Here is an 18,549-nt window from a genome sequence, read left to right on the forward strand (position 1 = left end):
TTAGATGCCAGATAATATAATGGAACGCAAGTAAATGGATCTCTATGAAGTTACTACTAGGTATGGTCCTTTATAACATAGATTTAACTTATGCATTTTCATGTAGACTTTGGATGTGATGTCACAATTGCTTTTAATGGTGGCAATCACGATTATCAGTTTAGGCCCAATACTGCAGTTGATTAAAATACAGTCAGGAAGTACCTGATACAATAACTTTAAAGATATGTCCGCAGTGAATTCAAGTTTAACTTACTAGTCAAAACTTTTCAATATTTGTTTTTAATATAACAAGATGAGAGTGTGGACCGGGGAGGGTTTCTGAATTTAGAGGTACCTAATACAGATTCTCTCTGAATATGCATCTCTATAAATAATAATAATGAACCATCTTCATTGCTGATGTGCATACTGACATAGTCCTGTGGGTAGAGGGAAGCATGGAAATTCGATATCAGAGACAAATTATGCACTTTTAGTTCAGAATATTTTTTTTAATTTTGATGAAATAGAAGAATTAAACATTTTCTTGTCAAGGTTTTTAAAGATAAGTCATACAAAGTTTAAAACTTTATTTTTAGAATACAAAATTATTTCCTGAGCACTCAAGTTAATGTGACAATAATTAAATAGATTGTGTCATACTAGAGCTACTATTGGGATTCATCTGAGAAAGTTGGCTCTGCCCTGGTTCCTCATGTGGTGTGCTGTTGATTTATTAACCATGTCTCCATATACCCCTGAATTCTGGTGAGGGTGCCTTGAGTTAGCACAACAGTCCCAGAGTAAACAAGAGGCACCGAGTCTTTCATGATGCCAACATTATGAAAATTATTTGTCCTTTTAAGATAATAAACATTGAAATAACTGGAGCAACACTCATCCAAGCCACTCATTATTGTTAATGACATTTTAATCAATGTGCAGTGAGAACAGCAGTAGAAATGGAGATTGGGCTCACTACACTCCACTCCTCAGCTCCGTCTGGTGAATTGCCCGTCTTTTTCCAGCCAGATTGCCTACAGATCTTCCACACACATGACTAAAAGATTCCTGAAGATCACTTTTATGGCATACTAAGTATGATTACTATGAAGTGTGAATTATGTCTGATTATTTTACTAGTAAAGAAACAAATAGAGCTACACTTATTATTACTATACATTCAAAGTCGGTACAGTGCCTCTTTTGTGATGTCTACCACAGTAAATATCCATGATCCAATCGGAAGTGTTGCCAAATTCCTGCATCTCTTAGCTAGAGAATCCTCCAGACTTTTAAAGAATGCTGACATTACACAGTGCAAAAAATGCTTACACGAATAATTATTCAATCTGTTTCAAGAGTTAAAATAGGGAATCAAAATTTCCATTTTAAAAAGTACCTTATTACCTGTGCACTTTGATTGGGATAAATTCTCTACTCTTGTCACCAGCTTACTACCTGTTTTCTCTTTCTCGTTTAAATGCAATCAATTATTGTTTACATTATCTCTTCATTAAATCAACAACACTGAAAAAACTAAATTAATAAAAAAGTTTTTTAAAAAAATAAATTTAAAATATTGATTCATCTGAAGAAATTACACAACAAAATAATAACATATTATAATTTATCAAATCAATAAATAATTCTTTATGTACTTAAAAATCCTTCCTTATCTAAGGATGAGGCCTGATAGGCTTTCCCCTTTCACATTAGCATGTTTAATCATGTCTTCCTTGTACAAGTCCTGTTCACGAAGCCTGATTGACAAGTCTGGGATTCTGTCATTTATAAAACACAATTCAGCAGAAAGGCCCCTTTAAATTGGTTCCTTTGATAGTTTTAAGGTGTTGATTACACTTATATTTAAGGAGATTTTAGCAATGTTCATCTATCATGCCTAGAAAAGTTTCATCTCTACAACTTCAAATTTCTAAAACAGCCCATCACAATATATGAAGACTCAATAACCACTAGATCATGCAACATTGTGAAGTATCAGTTAATTATAATGTGTTGACACATTAGCTGGGATGTACATGGACATTTAATGAGTAGATGTAAAATGTGAATTTATAAAGAATGTCAATGATGAACATACTCTGCTAAGAATCTTCCTTAAGGCAGTTTTAATGTCCTTATTCCTCAGGCTGTAGATGAAGGGATTCAACATAGGAGTGACCACAGTGTACATCACTGAGGCAACTGCATTACTTTTTGTGGAATGGGACAGAGAAGAGCTAAAGTACACTCCTAGTCCTGTTCCATAAAACATGCAAACAATGGACAAATGCGACCCACAGGTGGAGAAGGTTTTGTGCTTCCCACTTGATGATTGTGTTCGCATGATGGAGGAAACTATTTTAAAGTAAGAGAAAATGATTCCTGAAATAGGAAGTAACCCAAAGATAATGCCTATACAATATCTGACTATGTTACAGATGACACTATCAAAACAGGCAAGTTTGAGGACTTCAGAAGAACCACAGAAGAAATTAGAAATTTCATTATATTTCTCAAAGTTGTAAAATTTTAATATTGCCACATAGTGCAACAGTAATTCCAGAAGACTAATAAGAAAAGACCCTAGAACTAAGACACCAGAGCAACTGGGATTCATAATGACCTGGTAATACAGAGGGTAGCAGATGGCCACAAACCTGTCATACGCCATCACAGCCAGAAGCATGCTATCCATACATCCAAAAATTATAAACAGTGACATCTGTGTAAGGCAGCCCAAATAGGAGATGACTGGGCAGTGAACATGGATGTCCACAATCACCCTTGGAACAGTGGTGGAGATGAAACCAATATCAACCATGGACAGGTTGGAAAGGAAGAAGTACATGGGTGTGTGGAGATGGGAGTCAGAGCTTACTGTCAGGATGATGAGCAGGTTTCCAAACAGGGTCAAGATGTACATGAACAATAAAAGGCCAAAGACAACAGTCTGTAGGTCTGGATCCTCTGAGAGTTGAATGAAGTGGAATTCTGGTAGAGATGTTGTGTTTTTCATGTTTTTATTTCTTGAACATCTTCTGGAGATAACCAAGAATGTTGTTAGCAATGATACCAGAATGCATGTAGACCATCTTTAAAATTTGAGACAACTATGTACAAATATATATATATATATATATAATTTTCTGAAGTTTATTATGACATCATTAATAATTACACCATATTTTGTTCTTACGTTATATGTTACCTCTTATGAGATCCATGTTTAATACAGTAATCTAGAAGATGAGGTCTGAGTTACTACAAACAACTGGCCTGTAGTCATAGTAAAATAAAGAAAATACCTTTAAGACAAAATAGGTATTTTATAAAAGTTTCACTTTACATGAATTGCTAATCAAATAAAATGAAAACTTGAAGCATTTACATATGCTTTTTCTTATTGCAGTAACAAGGAGCAAATATATTTACTTGCAATATATCTGACAGTGTGAAGCCCTAGTCTCTAAGTAACAATTTATGACTCCTACCCAGAAAATATTTTTCAGACTCCAGCATCTTCTATGGTTTTCTTTTATTCTTTGACTTAAAATAATATTCTCAATTGAGGGGGATTTAATTCTTTGTTAATAACTTACTTAAAATTTTAAAATCATTTGTATATGTATTCTTACTTATCTTAGTATATTTCAAATGTTGTAAATATATCTTAGTTACATCGACATTGTTAAAGAATATTTCTCTCCACAGCTGCTGAGCTGTCCAGTGATGTGAAAAATAGTGAACTGTCAATAAATACAGCTGAAATTTTATGCTGCAAAGCTAATTTGGGAGATCAATTCCACATAATATCAGTAAAATATCTGGTATAAAAAGATGATTATCCTGTGTCTCTGAAATGCCACTGATTTTGTGAAGTGCAGCCAGCTTGACCCAGGGCCCTATTTCAGTACCCTCCTCCTAAGACGGTAAAGTGATTTACATGAGAGACAGGCCTGGAGTATGGATGTCCATGTTCTTACTTTAGCTACAGAGGAAATTTCAGATTCACTTTTAAGCCAGAGCACACTGAATTGCTTAAAATATAAAAGATTTAAAATATCAATAATGTTAGTGAAACAGAAACATGGGCAAATGGAGATTATTTTTTAAGTCAAAGAAAAAGCCCATTTCTTACGGAGGGATGCTATTGAAGCCCAGATACATGAAAGTGGGCCTAGGACTTCCCCCAAATAATGTGGAAGATTTTGGTAGTTCTCCCATGGAAGGCTTCACTATCCTTAGGAAGAGGATGGGGTGAGTTGGGTGTCAGTATGGGGAATCGGAGGATGGAAGGGCAAGGGAATGGGAGGATTGATATACAAAATAAGATTTTTTTCTAAAATAAAATTCATAAAGTGGAAAAACAAGAAAAAATTTGTGAACTTCATTAAACAATTTAATTAGATTATGTCCATGGAAAATACAATATTATACTTAAGGCAACCTGAGGTAGAAAGCACTGCATTACAATACTTTCTGACATTTAGAAAAAAATCAATTAATGCCACCTAAGTAATAATACTTCTAACAGAAACTCACCATGACTAAATCATAAGCATTTTATACTATGTGTGTCAGATGTGATACTTCACAGAAATTTGAATTATGATCATGAACTTTGACTATTTGTGGTTCTGCATGATTTTATTGTCTAATTGATCTGTCTCAGTGACTGATAGGAATTCAGGGTACAGTTTTTTCCAGTGATATTTCCATATAAATACCTATTGAAGTATATATAAAGAACCATATTAAATTAACCTACTGCATACTTGATACACATTCAATAGTATACAACACAGCACATGCTGTCCCTAAAATGGATTTCCTCACACTGAAGTGAAGTTCTAGGTCTCTCTGTGAACTTCCCATATCAACTGCACAGGTATTAGCTGAATAACTGCCTCATGGAGAGACAGACATTAGTTTTTAAGTTCCATATTTATGTAGGAAAACATGAAAAGAGAGAGTAATAAATTGACGTTTAAAAGGACCTATAATTTGCTTAGGAAATATTAAAGCACATAAAGTAGAATTAGCTAAAGGAGTGTCCCAAGTTGTCTTATCAGGAAGAGTACAATACTCCAGCAAGACAAGCTAATCTTAATTGACAGCTGCCTGATCAAAGCAGTCCTGGTTTGTCTCCAGAGCACTATGACAATAGTATACACTGAAAATCTCCTCACTTGTTCAAACCACAATATTTGGAAGTTTCATCTCCTTAAAACAAGGTTAATTACTCAAAATGCAACGTGAAGCTATGAAACAAAAAAGCAAATATGGTTTTCTACCCTGTCTGACTTCCTTTTGTCCATGAGGCAAAACAGGCATGCACTATTAGCAAAATAATTTCCCTTGTTAGTCTTTAAGTAGTAGAATGGGTTTACCTGAACATATTGTTAATTCTGTCACAAAATTACTTAGATCATCCAAAAGCTCATTTGTCTTCCTCTACTCATACCAGTGGCTTTAGTTAAATTATAAAAATATGTTAACAACCAGACTTGCATCAATAGATGTCTATGTTTTTAATATTCATCAGCTGATTGTTCCAATAAAAAAGTCAACCGGATACTCAAACCATTTTTAGGTTTTGCACTATAAACTATTGTATTTATGATATTATAACATATAAGTATCGTCCAATTTGTATAATGATTTTCACACTTCTCCCATTAAAGACATCCTCCTAATATGCACCATCAAAAATGGTGACATCTACCTAGCTACACTTCCAATATACTGTAATATGAGATGCACTCACATGTAGAATACATTTCTATTTGTATTCAATTGTGAAGACAGTAGCTGTGGCTGAGAATCAGTGAATCAGGAGAACATTTATGTTTTTTCCATTGTCGCATGCTCATACAACCAAGGATAACAGCCCATCTTCATTTGAAAACTGAAAAATGTGCATTGTGTTTATTTGTCCAAATTTTAAATGCTATAACTATAGAAAATGAGTTTATTGGATAGTACTTCTAAAGGCTCTAGACCACAGAATTATGTGAAACTCTAAAGTGTGTCTTCACACAATGCAAAAAAATGACCTTCCATTACTTTTATGCCTCTACATTCCTTTATATTCAGGTGAGAATATGTACAATTACCTTTGAATATTCTAATAATGCAGCTCTTAAATTCCACAGATGACCCAAATAATCAATGACATGAATCAAACACCAAAAAAACACATCTGAATCAATTTCTAACACATATTCCTGAATAAAATGAAAATGTACAGGCAACCAAATAATGGAAGTCAGTGTTTTGAGAGGACAAATGGGTGATTTAATCTTTAAAATATGTATTGTTCTTTCATACCTGTGACAATGACTCTTTAGACCCTATGAGTCCAAAAACTGAAAGGGAGAGGTAATAGATGATTTCAATATAAAAAAACCTTATATAAAGAATAAACTACAAATAAAATAGTTAGGAAACTTGGTTATATGATAGTTAAAGTGTCTTAGAATTAATAATAACATGTCCTATTTCACATAAATAAATAGCAGAGAAAAAATAATTCAAAACAACTGTGTCATTCTTTGTTTCTGAAGTGGTTTGGTTTGCTTTTATTTTATATTTGATTATTTTTATATTTCTAATTATAATATAGTAACATTTCTTCTGTCCATTTCACCTCTTCTAACCCCTATATAACTCACACCATAGTATTTCACATTCATAGCTTCTATATCCATTCACTGCTATTTCATTGACATATGCATATTTTCATGGATTACTAATCTTTATAGATTTAAGGAGAGATACAAAGTTCTTGACAGCACGTATCTATTTAAGCTCTCATGATTTCAAACTGCAGATGATATAGGGACCTGACCTCATTTTCTCAGAGTGATGGAAGATACTGACAACAACAAAATATCTGAAAAATAGATTGGAGTCTTTGTAGATCTATAAATCAGGCACTTCAGAAGGTGAGAACAAATATATTCTATAAATTCTGTATATATATATATATTCTTTATATTCTATAAAGAAAAATTATAGAAAATATCATAATTTTGGAATAGGAAAGATATATTCAGATAAAGTAAGATCCACAAAATTTAGAGCTCAGATCTTCTACCCAAGGAAGACCTTAGTAGTCACATACACATCATAACTTTCTTAAAATGTATAATTACTGAATCACCCTCACCAGCATGGCCACACTACTTACACTGACTATTAAATAACATAGTTGTAGTTATTTTCTTCTCCCGTTGGTCATATGAGTATGGAGAAGAGACACTGGGGATAATTCAATGAGAATTGTGGACTACCATTGCAACAAAGAACATTAAAGTCCAGAGGCTCAATTTTTATTGCAGTTATTATGTAATCATGCTATACAAATTATCATAGCTCATATGATTACAAAGAAATGATCATTCTTGTAGTCTTGTCTTCAAACTCAATTCCCTTAGAACTTACGTGAGCAAATTGTGGGTCTGTGTGGTCATGATGAAGGATGGTAGATATGATAAACCTCCCCTGCTTCTTGAATGTTGATGACTCAAGCTCACTCTTGAATCCTGAAGTGAATATAATAGCGAGAGCTTCCTGATGCAAGAACACCGTAGGAAGAGCAAATAGTGTTATACAGTCCTGGATTACAAAGATCAAGTTGACAACCTAATGGGACCTGCTGACTAATTACAATTAAGTAACCTTAGAAACTCATTGCACAGAACTGGTGAAAACTCATACTTGTCCAGAATATTGCAATCTCTAAGGAATTCCTGGAGATAACGGAGGAAGCACAAAATATGTTAAATGTTCTCAAGAGGTTAGCTTTGCAGTTATTATATTATTCATTTCCCATTGTATTTCTGTATGGACACTCATTAGTAATTCTGTTTTTATTTTTATTGGTAATCTACGCGATACTTTCTGTGTCTGCAGAAACCTGTTTCTTACTTGTGTTGCAATTCAAAGGCAAGAAATTTCCATGTCTATTCTAAAGATTCCTGAGAAAGATATCTCTGATCTCGGGGAATCCCATTCCTGAGGCTGATCTCTGCTTCTCTAAAGGTCTCTTCCATGCTACTGTGTCAGTTATGCCTCCACTATCACTCATAAGTCCCTAGAACTCCATGACAATGATTACACCTGCTAATGGGGAAGGGGTCTCCTAGGCAATTGAACACATCAATAAGACTATTGCACATGCTCTGCATCGAAAGAAACTGAGTGTTATTGAAAAAGAGAAGATGGAAAAACAGATCATTGACATGGACATCACTGAAAATAAATCTAAATTTGGTGTAAATGCCATTTCTGGATGTGTCCCTAGCTGTCTGAAAAGCTGGTGCTGTGGAAAAGGGAGTTTGTCTGCACCCTCACATGGCTGACTTGGCTGGAAAACCTGAAGTCATCCCATGGGTCCAACATCACAATGTGATCAACAGTGGTACTCATACTGGCAATGAGCTGCTCATGCAAAAGTTCATGATCCTGACTGCAGGATGTTCAGGTTCTGGAAAGACATGCTCATTGGACCAAAGGTTTACCACAACCAGAAGAACAGACACATAACTAACCTTCTTACATTTTAGCTTGACACAATGCCTCACTCTGTTGCCCAGTCCATCCTTGATCTCATTAGCACCCTGCTATAGATGAGCTCTCAACAGAGTACTTGCTAGGTATTTGTATTTCATTATATCTTTCAAGTGATTCCAACACATTCTAAATTTGAAAGTCACTGCTCTGGACTTCTGTTGAAAAAGCTGTGACAAACAAGGCTCCAGAATGAATCCTGAACTCATCTCCTTTCCACAATATTTTATTCTCTCCTTCCCTTTCTTGGCTCAATACTCAGGAATCTTCATCAAATATACTCATCCTGGAAACAAAGAAAAGACTGATGTACAGCTAATTACTTGGAATTCCCACTTTAAAAACTTAATTTCAATATTGAGGTGCTTTCCCACAGGCTCTCCCCTCCCCCAATTTCTTTTGTTTTATGTGTATGGATGCTTTCCCTAAATGTTTATCTGTATGTTACATGCACACAATGCCCACAGAGACCAGAAAAAGGTACTGGATCCAGCCATCATGTAGGTGAAAAGAAATGAATCCAGGTCCTCTGAAAGAGCAAGCAGTTCTCTTAACCATAGAGTCATAAATGCAACACATCTCTCTCTCTCTCTCTCTCTCTCTCTCTCTCTCTCTCTCTCTCTCTCTCTCTCTCTCTCTCTCTCTCTCCCCCTCTCTCTCTGTCTGTCTTTCTCAACATCAAGGACAACTTTATTTGTGTTTGAAAGGAAAAAAATCCAGAAGAGGTATACTATACATGTCAGTTGCTTCCTAGTATAGGGGAAGACAGTACATTAGGAAGAAGCCATCAGCATAGAGGTCAACCATGGGTTAGGAGGGGACATTTGGGGGGACAGCATTTCTCTGTGTAGCTTTGGAGACCAGGATGGTCTCAAACTCACAGAGATCTGCCTGCCTCTGCCTCCATAGTGTTGGAATTAAAGGCACGTGCTACCACTGCCTGCCAGGAGGAGACTTTTAAGAAAAGAAAACCATGCAAGTAATAACCAGGCCTGACCTTGCTTAGATTCTGAGATGAGATCTGGAGCCATGAGGGTGGTATGGTGACAGAATTTGAAATAAAAGAGTCCTAAATGTATGACAGGTACTTAAGAGAGTGCTCAACATTCTTGGCCATCATGGAAATGCAAAATCATTTTTGGCTAAAATAAAAAGCACCAATGACAGTTTATGCTGGAGAGCATGTGGAGAATGGGGAACACTCCTCCACTTCTGGTGGGAGGGCCAACTTGTACAGTCACTTTGGAAATCAGTATGAAGATTTCTCAGGAAAATAGAAATCAGTCTACCACAAAATCAAGCAACTCCACTCTTAGGCATATACCCAAAAGTTGAACATTCATAAAATAAGGACATCTGTTCAACCATGTTCATAGCAGCATTATTTGTAATATCCAGAACCTGGAAGAAATATAGATGGCCCTCAACTGAAGAGTGGTTAGAGAAAATATGGTACATTTACACATTGGAGTATTATTCAGTGGAGAAAACAATGAAATCTTGAAATTTGCAGGCAAATAGATGGCACTAGAAGAAACCATCCTGTGTGAGGTAACCCAGTCACAAAAAGACAAGCATGGTATATACTCACTCATATATGGCTTTTACATATGAAGCATGGGAGTTGCAGCCTACAGTCCCACCACCAGAGAGTCTGGGAGACAGGGAGGACCCTAAGAGAGATATGCATGATACACCTGAGGAGAATGGGACAAGATCCTGAAGTGATTGGGATCATGTAGGGAAGGGAGAGGGAGCTGGCAGAAAAGAGAGGAGGAGAAGAGGAGGACATGGGGGAGCAGGATGATTGAGTCAGTGGAAGAATAGAGGAGATCAGGATGAGAGATACCATAATAGAGAAAGTCATTATATGTTTGAGTAGAGATCTGGCACTAGTGAGATTTTCAGAGATCTACAAGGATGACACCAACTGGCAAACTATGCAATAGACTAACTTAAATGTCCTCACCCTACCCCCCACAACCCCGATAATTAGATTGAGGACTACCTCATATGCTGTCCTCGAGCCTTCATTCAGAGGCTGATGGAAGCAGAGCAGACACCCACAGCTAATCACTGAACTGAGCTGGTGGAAACCAGTTGCAATGAGGGAGAAGTGATGAGCAAAGGGTCAAGACTGGTCTAGTGAAACCCACAAAAACAGCTAAACTGAAAAAAAACGGGAGTTCATGAACCCCAGACTGATGATTGAGAGGCCAGCATGGGACTGATCCAGACCCCCTGAATGTAGGTGTCAGTGAGGAGGCCTCCACAATCTATGGGGCCTTGGATAGTAGATCAGTATTTATCCATGGCATACAAATAGACTTTGGGAGACCATTCCACATAGAGGGATGCTCTCTCAGCCTGGACACATGGGGGAGGGCCTAGGCCCTTCCCTGGATGATATGTCAGACTTTGGAGATCCCCCATACAGGACCTCACCCTCACTGGGGAGATGAAATGAGATGGGGTTGGGGGTTAGGGAGGGTGGGTGTGCAGTGGTGGAAGAGGATAGGGTGAGGGAACTGGAATTGACATGGGAAGCAAGCGTGTTTCAAATTTAAATAAAAATATTATTTAATGGGAAAAAATGAAAAATGAGTAGAATGTAAGACAATAACTAACAGAGTAAGGTCTTATTATTATTACACATATAAATGAAAACATGATTTATGGCCAAAAATAAATAAATTTTTAAAAAAGGAAGGAAACCCAAAGTAACATAAAAAAACACAGTTGGGTTTTCATTATTATGCAAAGGAGACAAGAAGAAGGGAGAGAGGGGGAGAGAAAGGGAAGAAGAGAAAAATAGATGAAGGGAGGAAAGAAGGAAGGATTAAGGGGGAGGAAGGGAGGAAGGGAGGGAAGGAGGGAGGGAAGGGAAAACGGACACAGAGAGGAAGAGGTGCACAACAAGGTTACATCTCCTAATCCTTACCAAACAGTTCCATTCTTTGCTATTAAGCATACAAAATATAAGCCTATGGGGACCATTCTCATTCAAACCGCCACATTTGTGATTATATTTCTCCTCTGGCAGTGGGCATAACATTGTTATGAAAACTAGCAAGGTATGTTCTATGACTCTTGTACATGATGTCTTCAGGCACAGAGGATTTCCATCAAATTCTGAGTAGTAACCAAGAGCATTGTCAATAGCCTATAATTTTTGAGGGATTATGGACCCTCCCTTACCAACAACTCCAAAAGTTTTAACCCATTCCTGGCATTGAGTTTATTTTGTTTGTTTGTTTGCTTGCTTGCTTGTTCTGTCTTGTCTATTTGTTAAACTGTCATGAGTAGCAGGGATATTGTTTCCAATTTAAAGGCAAAAATATGTAACTGTTTTATGAATGATTTGTTTGTGTTTTAAATGTTCTATAGTAGTCAGTTTCCAAGTGGCTATTTCAGAATATCTTTAGGGTTAATATTCCTTTCCTGTATTCCATTTTCCACCCTGCCCTCCCATCCCTGTCACAATCCACATATCTGCCCCCATTTAACCCAGTTTCCTTTTTTTCTATTAAATTTTTATTTCCTAAAGATAGTGCACAGCCACTGTTCCAAAGTCGTGACCTATCCCTACCCTGACTGCATTAAATCACCTTGTTGATAATGTCTGGGGACTGGTGGTGATGGTCTCTCCTAGATAGAGCAGGAAACTGGAAAAAACACACTATGGAGAAAAGAAGTGCTCAAACACAAGGATCCAACTCATGTACCTTAAGAATTTGCCTAGCACAGAAGGTTACTATCATGCTGCTGGTGACTATGATTTTAAAACTTCATTTGGGTCTGTATAAAAGATCATTGAACTGTGAAACGCATGGTCCTTAGTGAGTATTTTACTGGTTTTAACAAGAAATAACTATGACAATCAAACCAAATATTTTCCCCAGGGAAAAGAAAATCCCATTTTTGAAAGGACTTCCACAATCTCCTCCTCTGCATTTGGAGTCTTCACATCTTGCAAGGCCACTCATCATCAGGCCATGTAAGTAGTAAATGCCATCTGGTCAACCACTCCAAACTAACCTGAGGATTTTCAGACATCAGACTTTCTACCCTGATTTCTTACAGCCAAAAATGAAAATGATTTTAGAACTTACTATTAAATAGGTTGTTTTCAAACATTTTCACCCAAAACTCCTTTTAAATATTTACTATTGGTCCAGAGGGCCTTATTTACAAATATACAATTTATTAATACTTACCAAACAGTGATAACTGGGAAATTTAAAATTATATTTGTACAAATAGGGAACCATATATGTAAAATATGTAGTTTAAATATCAGTTTTTTTTCTATAAAGAGGACAGATTTATCTTGCTCAGTTTCAGAAATTTCAATTCATCATAGCAGATGATACTAGAGCAGATTGGTGTATATCAGAGTGTCCCAGGAGGCAGACAGGAAGTGGTCAGGAAGGATCTGAGACCAGCCATCACTGACTGACTTCTTGTAAAAAAAGCTCCACATGGATGAAAACTCATCCACTACCAGAGGTCCCATACATTGCACAGGCCTCCTAACTGACACCAATGTTCAAGGGGTCTGTCTCAATCCTATTCTGGTTTCCCAGCTATCAGTCTGGGGTCCACGAGCTCCCTCTTGTTCAAGTCATCTGTTTCTGTTGGTTTCACCAGCTGATCTTGACCCCTTTGCTCATCATTCCTGCCTCTCTACAACTGGATTCATGGGGTTCAGCTCAATGTTTAACTGGGTGTCTGCTTCTGCTTCTATCAGCTACTGGAAGAAGAATCTAGGATGTCACATAAGGTAGTCTTCAATCTCATTATCAGTGAAGGACATTTAAGGTGAACTCTCCTGTATGGCTTATATTTTCAGTTAGTGTCATCCTGGTAGATCTCTGGCCATTTCACTAGTTCCATATTTCTCTTTAAGCCTGGTGCTGCTATGAACATAGTGGAACCGTCATCCTTGTTGTATTGATGGGCATCTGTTGGAGATATGACTAAGAGTGGAATTGCTGAGTGCAATTTCCTGAGGAATCTCCATACTGATTTCCATAATGGCTGTATGAGTTGGCGCTCTCACCAGCAATGGAAAAGTGTTCCCCTTTCTCCACATCCTCTCCAGCATAAGCTGTCATTGGTGTTTTTGAATTACCATTCTGACAGGAGTAAGATGAAATCTCAGAGTTATTTTGATTTGCATTTTCCTAATGGTTAAGGATATTGAGCACTTCCTTAAGGTATCTCAGCCATGTTAGAATCCTCTATTGAGAATTCTTTATTTTTCAGTCCCCCACTTTTTAATTGGATCCATTGGTGTTTTGGAGATTGATTCTTGAGTTCTTTGTAAATTTTGGAGTTCAGCCCTCTGTGAGGTGTGAGGTTAGTGAATATCTTTTCCCATTCCGTGAGCTGCATTTTTGTCTTGCTGACTGTGTTCTAGGACCTAAAGAAGCCTCTCAGTTTCAAGAAGTTCCAAGTATTAATTGTTGACCTCAGTGCCTGTGCTACTGGTGTTATTTTCAGGAAGTGGTCTCCTGTACCAATTCATTCATTGGAACCTCCCACTTTCTTTTCTAAGAGGTTCAGTGTTGCTCTACTTATGTTGAGGTCTTTGATCCATTTGGACTTAAGCTTTGTGCATGGTGATAGACATAGCTCTATCTGCAGTTTTCTACATGCCAATATCCAGTTACGCAAGCACCATTTGTTGAAGATGCTGTCTTTTTTCCATTGTATAATTTTAGCTTCTTTTTCAAAAATCAGGTGTACGAAGGAGTGTGGGTTAATCTCAGGTGTTCAGTTAGATTCCATTGGTCTACCTGTCTATTTTTGTGCCAAATATAACATAGATTGAAGTCAGGAATTGTGATGCCTCCAGATGATGCTTTGTTAAGCATGGATGTCTTAGTTATCCTGGGTCTTTTGTTTTTCCATATAAAGTTGAGAATTGTTCTTTCATTGTCTGTGAAGAATTGTGCTGGGCTTTTGATGGGGATTGAATTGAATTTGTAGATTGCTTTTGGCAGGATTGCCATTTTTACTACATTGATCCTACTTATCCAAGAGCATGGGAGATCTTTCCATTTTATTGTGTCTACTTTAATTTATTTCTTTAAAGAATCAAAGTCCTTGCCATACAGGTCTTTCACTTGTTTGGTTACCATTACCCCAAGGTATTTTATGATGTTTGTGGCAATTGTAAAGGGTGATGTTTCTCTGATTTCTTTCTCAGACACTTTTATCATTTGTATATAGTAGGGCTATTGATTTTCTTGCATTGATCTTGTATCCTGCCACATTGCTGAAGGTGTATATTAGCTATAATAGTTCCATGGTAGAGTGTTTTGGGTCACTTATGTAAATTATCATATCATCTGCAAATAGTGAAAGTTTGACCTCTTCCTTTCAAATTTGTATCCCCTTGATCTACTTTTGTTTTCTTATTACTCTAGATAGAACTTCCAGTACAATATTGAAGAGGTATGGGGATAGGGGACAGACTTGCCTTGTTCCTGATCTTAGAGGAATTGCCTTGAGTTTCTCTCCATTCAGTTTGATGTTGGCTGTTGGTTTGCTGTATATAGTTTTATTAGGTTTATGTATGTTCCTGTTACCCCAGATCTCTCCAAGACCTTTATCATGAATGGGTGTTGGATTTTGTCAAAAGATTTTTAAGCATCTAGTGACATGATCATATGATTTTTGTTTTTCAGCTTCTTTATATGGTGGATTACACTGATGGATTTTCATATGCTGAATCATCCCTACATCCATGGGATGAAGCCTACTTGATCATGATGAATGACTGTTTTGATGTGTTCTTGGATCCGATATGCCAGTATTATATTGAGTATTTTTGCATCAGTATTTTTTTGGTTTTTTATGAGACAGGGTTTCTCTGTATTGTTTTGGAGGCTATCAGTCCAGCCCGGCCTCGAACTCACAGAGATCTGCCTGCCTCTGCCTCTCAAGTGCTGGGATTAAAGGCGTGCACCACCACCACCCGGCTGCATCAGTATTAATGAGGGATATTGGTCTGAAGTTCTCTTTTTTAGTTGTGCCTTTATATGGCTTTGGTATTAAGGTTATTGAAGCCTTGTAGAAAGAGTTTAGCAAGATCCTTCTGCTTCTATTGCATGGAATACTTTGAGAAGCATAGGTATAAGCTGTTCTTTGAATTTCTGGTAGAATTCTGGACTGAGTGCATCTGGCCCTGAATTTTTTAATTAGGACAGTTTTGATGACTGCTTCTTTTTCCTTGGGGGTCATAGGTATATTTAAATTGCTTATCTGTTCTTGATTTAATTTTGGCAAGTGATATCTATCCAGAAAATTGTTCGTTTCCTTTAGATTTTCAAATTTTATGGAGTACAGATTTTAAAAGTATGACCTGATTATTCTCTGGATTTCCTCAGTGTCCAATGTTATGCCCACCTTTTCATTTCTGATGTTGTTAATTTGCATGTTCACACTCTGTCATTTCATAAGTTTGGAAAAAATTCGTATATCTTCTTGATTTTCTCAAACAGCAACTTTTGTTATATTGATTCTTTGTTATGTTTTCCTAGTTTCTACTTTTTTATTTCAGCCCTTAATTTGATTATTTCCTGGCATCTACTCCTCCTGGGTGAGTTTGCTTCTTTGTGTTCTAGAACTTTCAGTTGTGCTCTTAATTCTCTAGTGAAACTATTCTCCAGTTTCTTCATGTGGGCACTTAGTGCTATGAACTTCCCTCATAGGACTTATGTGCACTTAATGTCCCAAAAGTTTTGGCATGTTGTATCTTCATTCTCATTGAATATTAGGAAGTCTTTAATTTCTTTTTATTTCTTCTTTGACCCAGGAATGAAGCAATCATGCATTATTCAATTTCCATGAGTTTGTAGAGTTTCTGCAATTTGTGTTGTTGTTGAATTCTAATTTCTAATTTAACATGTGGTGATCTGATATGATGCATGGAGTTATTCCAATTTTTGTACCTGTTGAGGTTTGCTATTGTGCCAATTATGTGGTCAATTTTTTAGAAGGTTCCATGTGACAATAAGAAGAAGGTATATTCTTTTTTATTTAGATGGAATGTTCTATAGATGTGTGTCATTCCCAATTGGGTCATAACTTCTATTAGACCCTTTGCTTCTTTGTTGAGTTTCTGTCTGGTATTTCTGTCTAGTGGTGAGAGTGGTGTGCTGAAGTCTCCCACTATAAGTGTGTGGGGCTTTATATGTGATTTGAGTTTTAGTAATGTTTCTTTTATGAATGTGGATGCCATTGTATTTGGGGCATAGATGTGAAAATTGAAACTTTATCATGGTGTATTTCTCTTGTGATGAGTATGAAATTACCTCCTTCATCTAATTTATTTATTAGATACTAAGATTTCTACCTCTGCTAGTTTCTTGGATCCATTTGATTGGAAAATATTTTTCCAACCCTTAACTCTGAGGCAATGTCTGTCTTTGAGGGTGAGGTGTGTTTCTTATATTTGGCAGAAGGATGGGTTCTGTCTTCAAATCCATTCTGTTAGTCTTTGTCTTTTTAAGGGTGTGTTAAGACCATTAATATTGAGGGATATTAATGACTATTGATTGCTTATTCTTCATTGATTTAGAATGGAAGATGGTGATAGAATTATATGTGGACTTCCACCTCTTTTTCTTTTGGCTTTTGGTAAGGTGGAATTATCTATTGCCTATCCATTCCTAGTTGTAATTTCCATCCATGGATTGGAGTTTTCCTTCCAGAACTTTCTGTAGGACTGGGTTAATGGATACATATTTTTTAAACCTGGTTTTGTGATGGAATAACTTGTTATCTCCATCTATAGTGATTGAAAGCTATCCTGGCTATAACGGTCTGGGCTGGCGTCCACATTCTCATAGTGTTGTTAGAATATCTATCCAGGACCTTCTGGCTTTCAGAGTTTCCATGCAGAAGGCATGTGTGATTTTGATAGATTTGCCTTTATATGTTACCCGGCCTTTTCCTTTGCTGCTGTTAATATTCTTTCTTTATTCTATATGTTGGGGTTTTTTACTATTATGTGATGAGGGGACTTCCTTTTGTGGTCCACTCTACTTGGTGTTCTGTAGGCTTCTTGTACTTTCATTGGCATTTCTTTCTTTAGGTTGGGAAAGTTTTCTTCTATGATTTTGTTGAATATGTCTTCTGCCTATTTGAGGTGGTTTTCTTCACCTTCTACTACACCTATTATTCTCAGGTTTGGTCTTTTCATGGTGTCCAATATATCCTGGATATTTTTTGTTAGGGGTTTGTTGTACTTAATATTTTCTTTAGTCAATGAATCTGTTTCCATCAACATTTGAGATTCTCTCTTCCATCTCTTGAATTCTGTTGGTTATCCATCCACCTGTAATAACTGACTAATTGACCAGCTGTTCTATTTACAGCACTCCTTCAGAGTCTGTTTTTATTGTCTATATTTCAGCTTTCAACGCTTGCACGGTTTGAATTTTTCTTGCCAATTTTGTTTTGTCTTTTCCTCTCTTTCTTGCATTTGTTGGATTTTTTGGTTTGTCTTTTCTTCCATTTCTTCTATTTTTGGCAATTTTGGTTTGTTTTTTCTTCCATATCTTTAAGAGATTTTCTTATAGCCTCCTTGAGGGATTCTATCATTTTCATGACGTTGTTTTTAAAGTCTTTCTCATTTTTCATCTTCAATTGGCTGTTCAGGTCTTGCAGGTGTAGCTAAAGTTATGAATAGGTGTAAGTCTCCCAGCATGGGCGCTGGGAACTGAATTTGATCATCTCTAAGGGCAGTTTGTGCTCTTAACTGCTAAGCCATCTGTCCACACACAGGTTTTTTTTATATTTTCTCAAGCTTTATGTTATAGCAATAAGCAAAATTTGCATGGTATTACTAGAAGATGATTAGGGTCGATCTGGTGTTTGATTTCTAATCCAAATTTCTCCTGACTTTGAATCACTGGAAATACGTCTCCAGTTCTTTGGACATGAGGCATTCCAAGTTCTTTTATGCCAGTGGAC

The 18,549-nt window shown here is 36.6% G+C and overlaps 1 protein-coding gene across 1 annotated transcript; it reads right to left on the reverse strand.

Moving 5' to 3' along the window:
• Positions 1-1,635: 1,635 nt before the first annotated feature.
• LOC121136354 (olfactory receptor 18-like) lies at positions 1,636-7,450 on the reverse strand. Its single transcript, XM_040736676.1, has 3 exons — positions 7,435-7,450; positions 2,087-3,026; positions 1,636-1,674 (listed from the first exon to the last, which is right to left on the reverse strand). The coding sequence occupies exons 2-3, from the start codon at positions 3,002-3,004 to the stop codon at positions 1,636-1,638; spliced, it is 957 nt and encodes a 318-aa protein (XP_040592610.1). The 5' UTR covers positions 3,005-3,026; positions 7,435-7,450.
• Positions 7,451-18,549: the final 11,099 nt, after the last annotated feature.

Source organism: Mesocricetus auratus, unplaced genomic scaffold (assembly GCF_017639785.1).
Source record: "Mesocricetus auratus isolate SY011 unplaced genomic scaffold, BCM_Maur_2.0 Super-Scaffold_100066, whole genome shotgun sequence".
Lineage (NCBI taxonomy): Eukaryota > Metazoa > Chordata > Mammalia > Rodentia > Cricetidae > Mesocricetus > Mesocricetus auratus.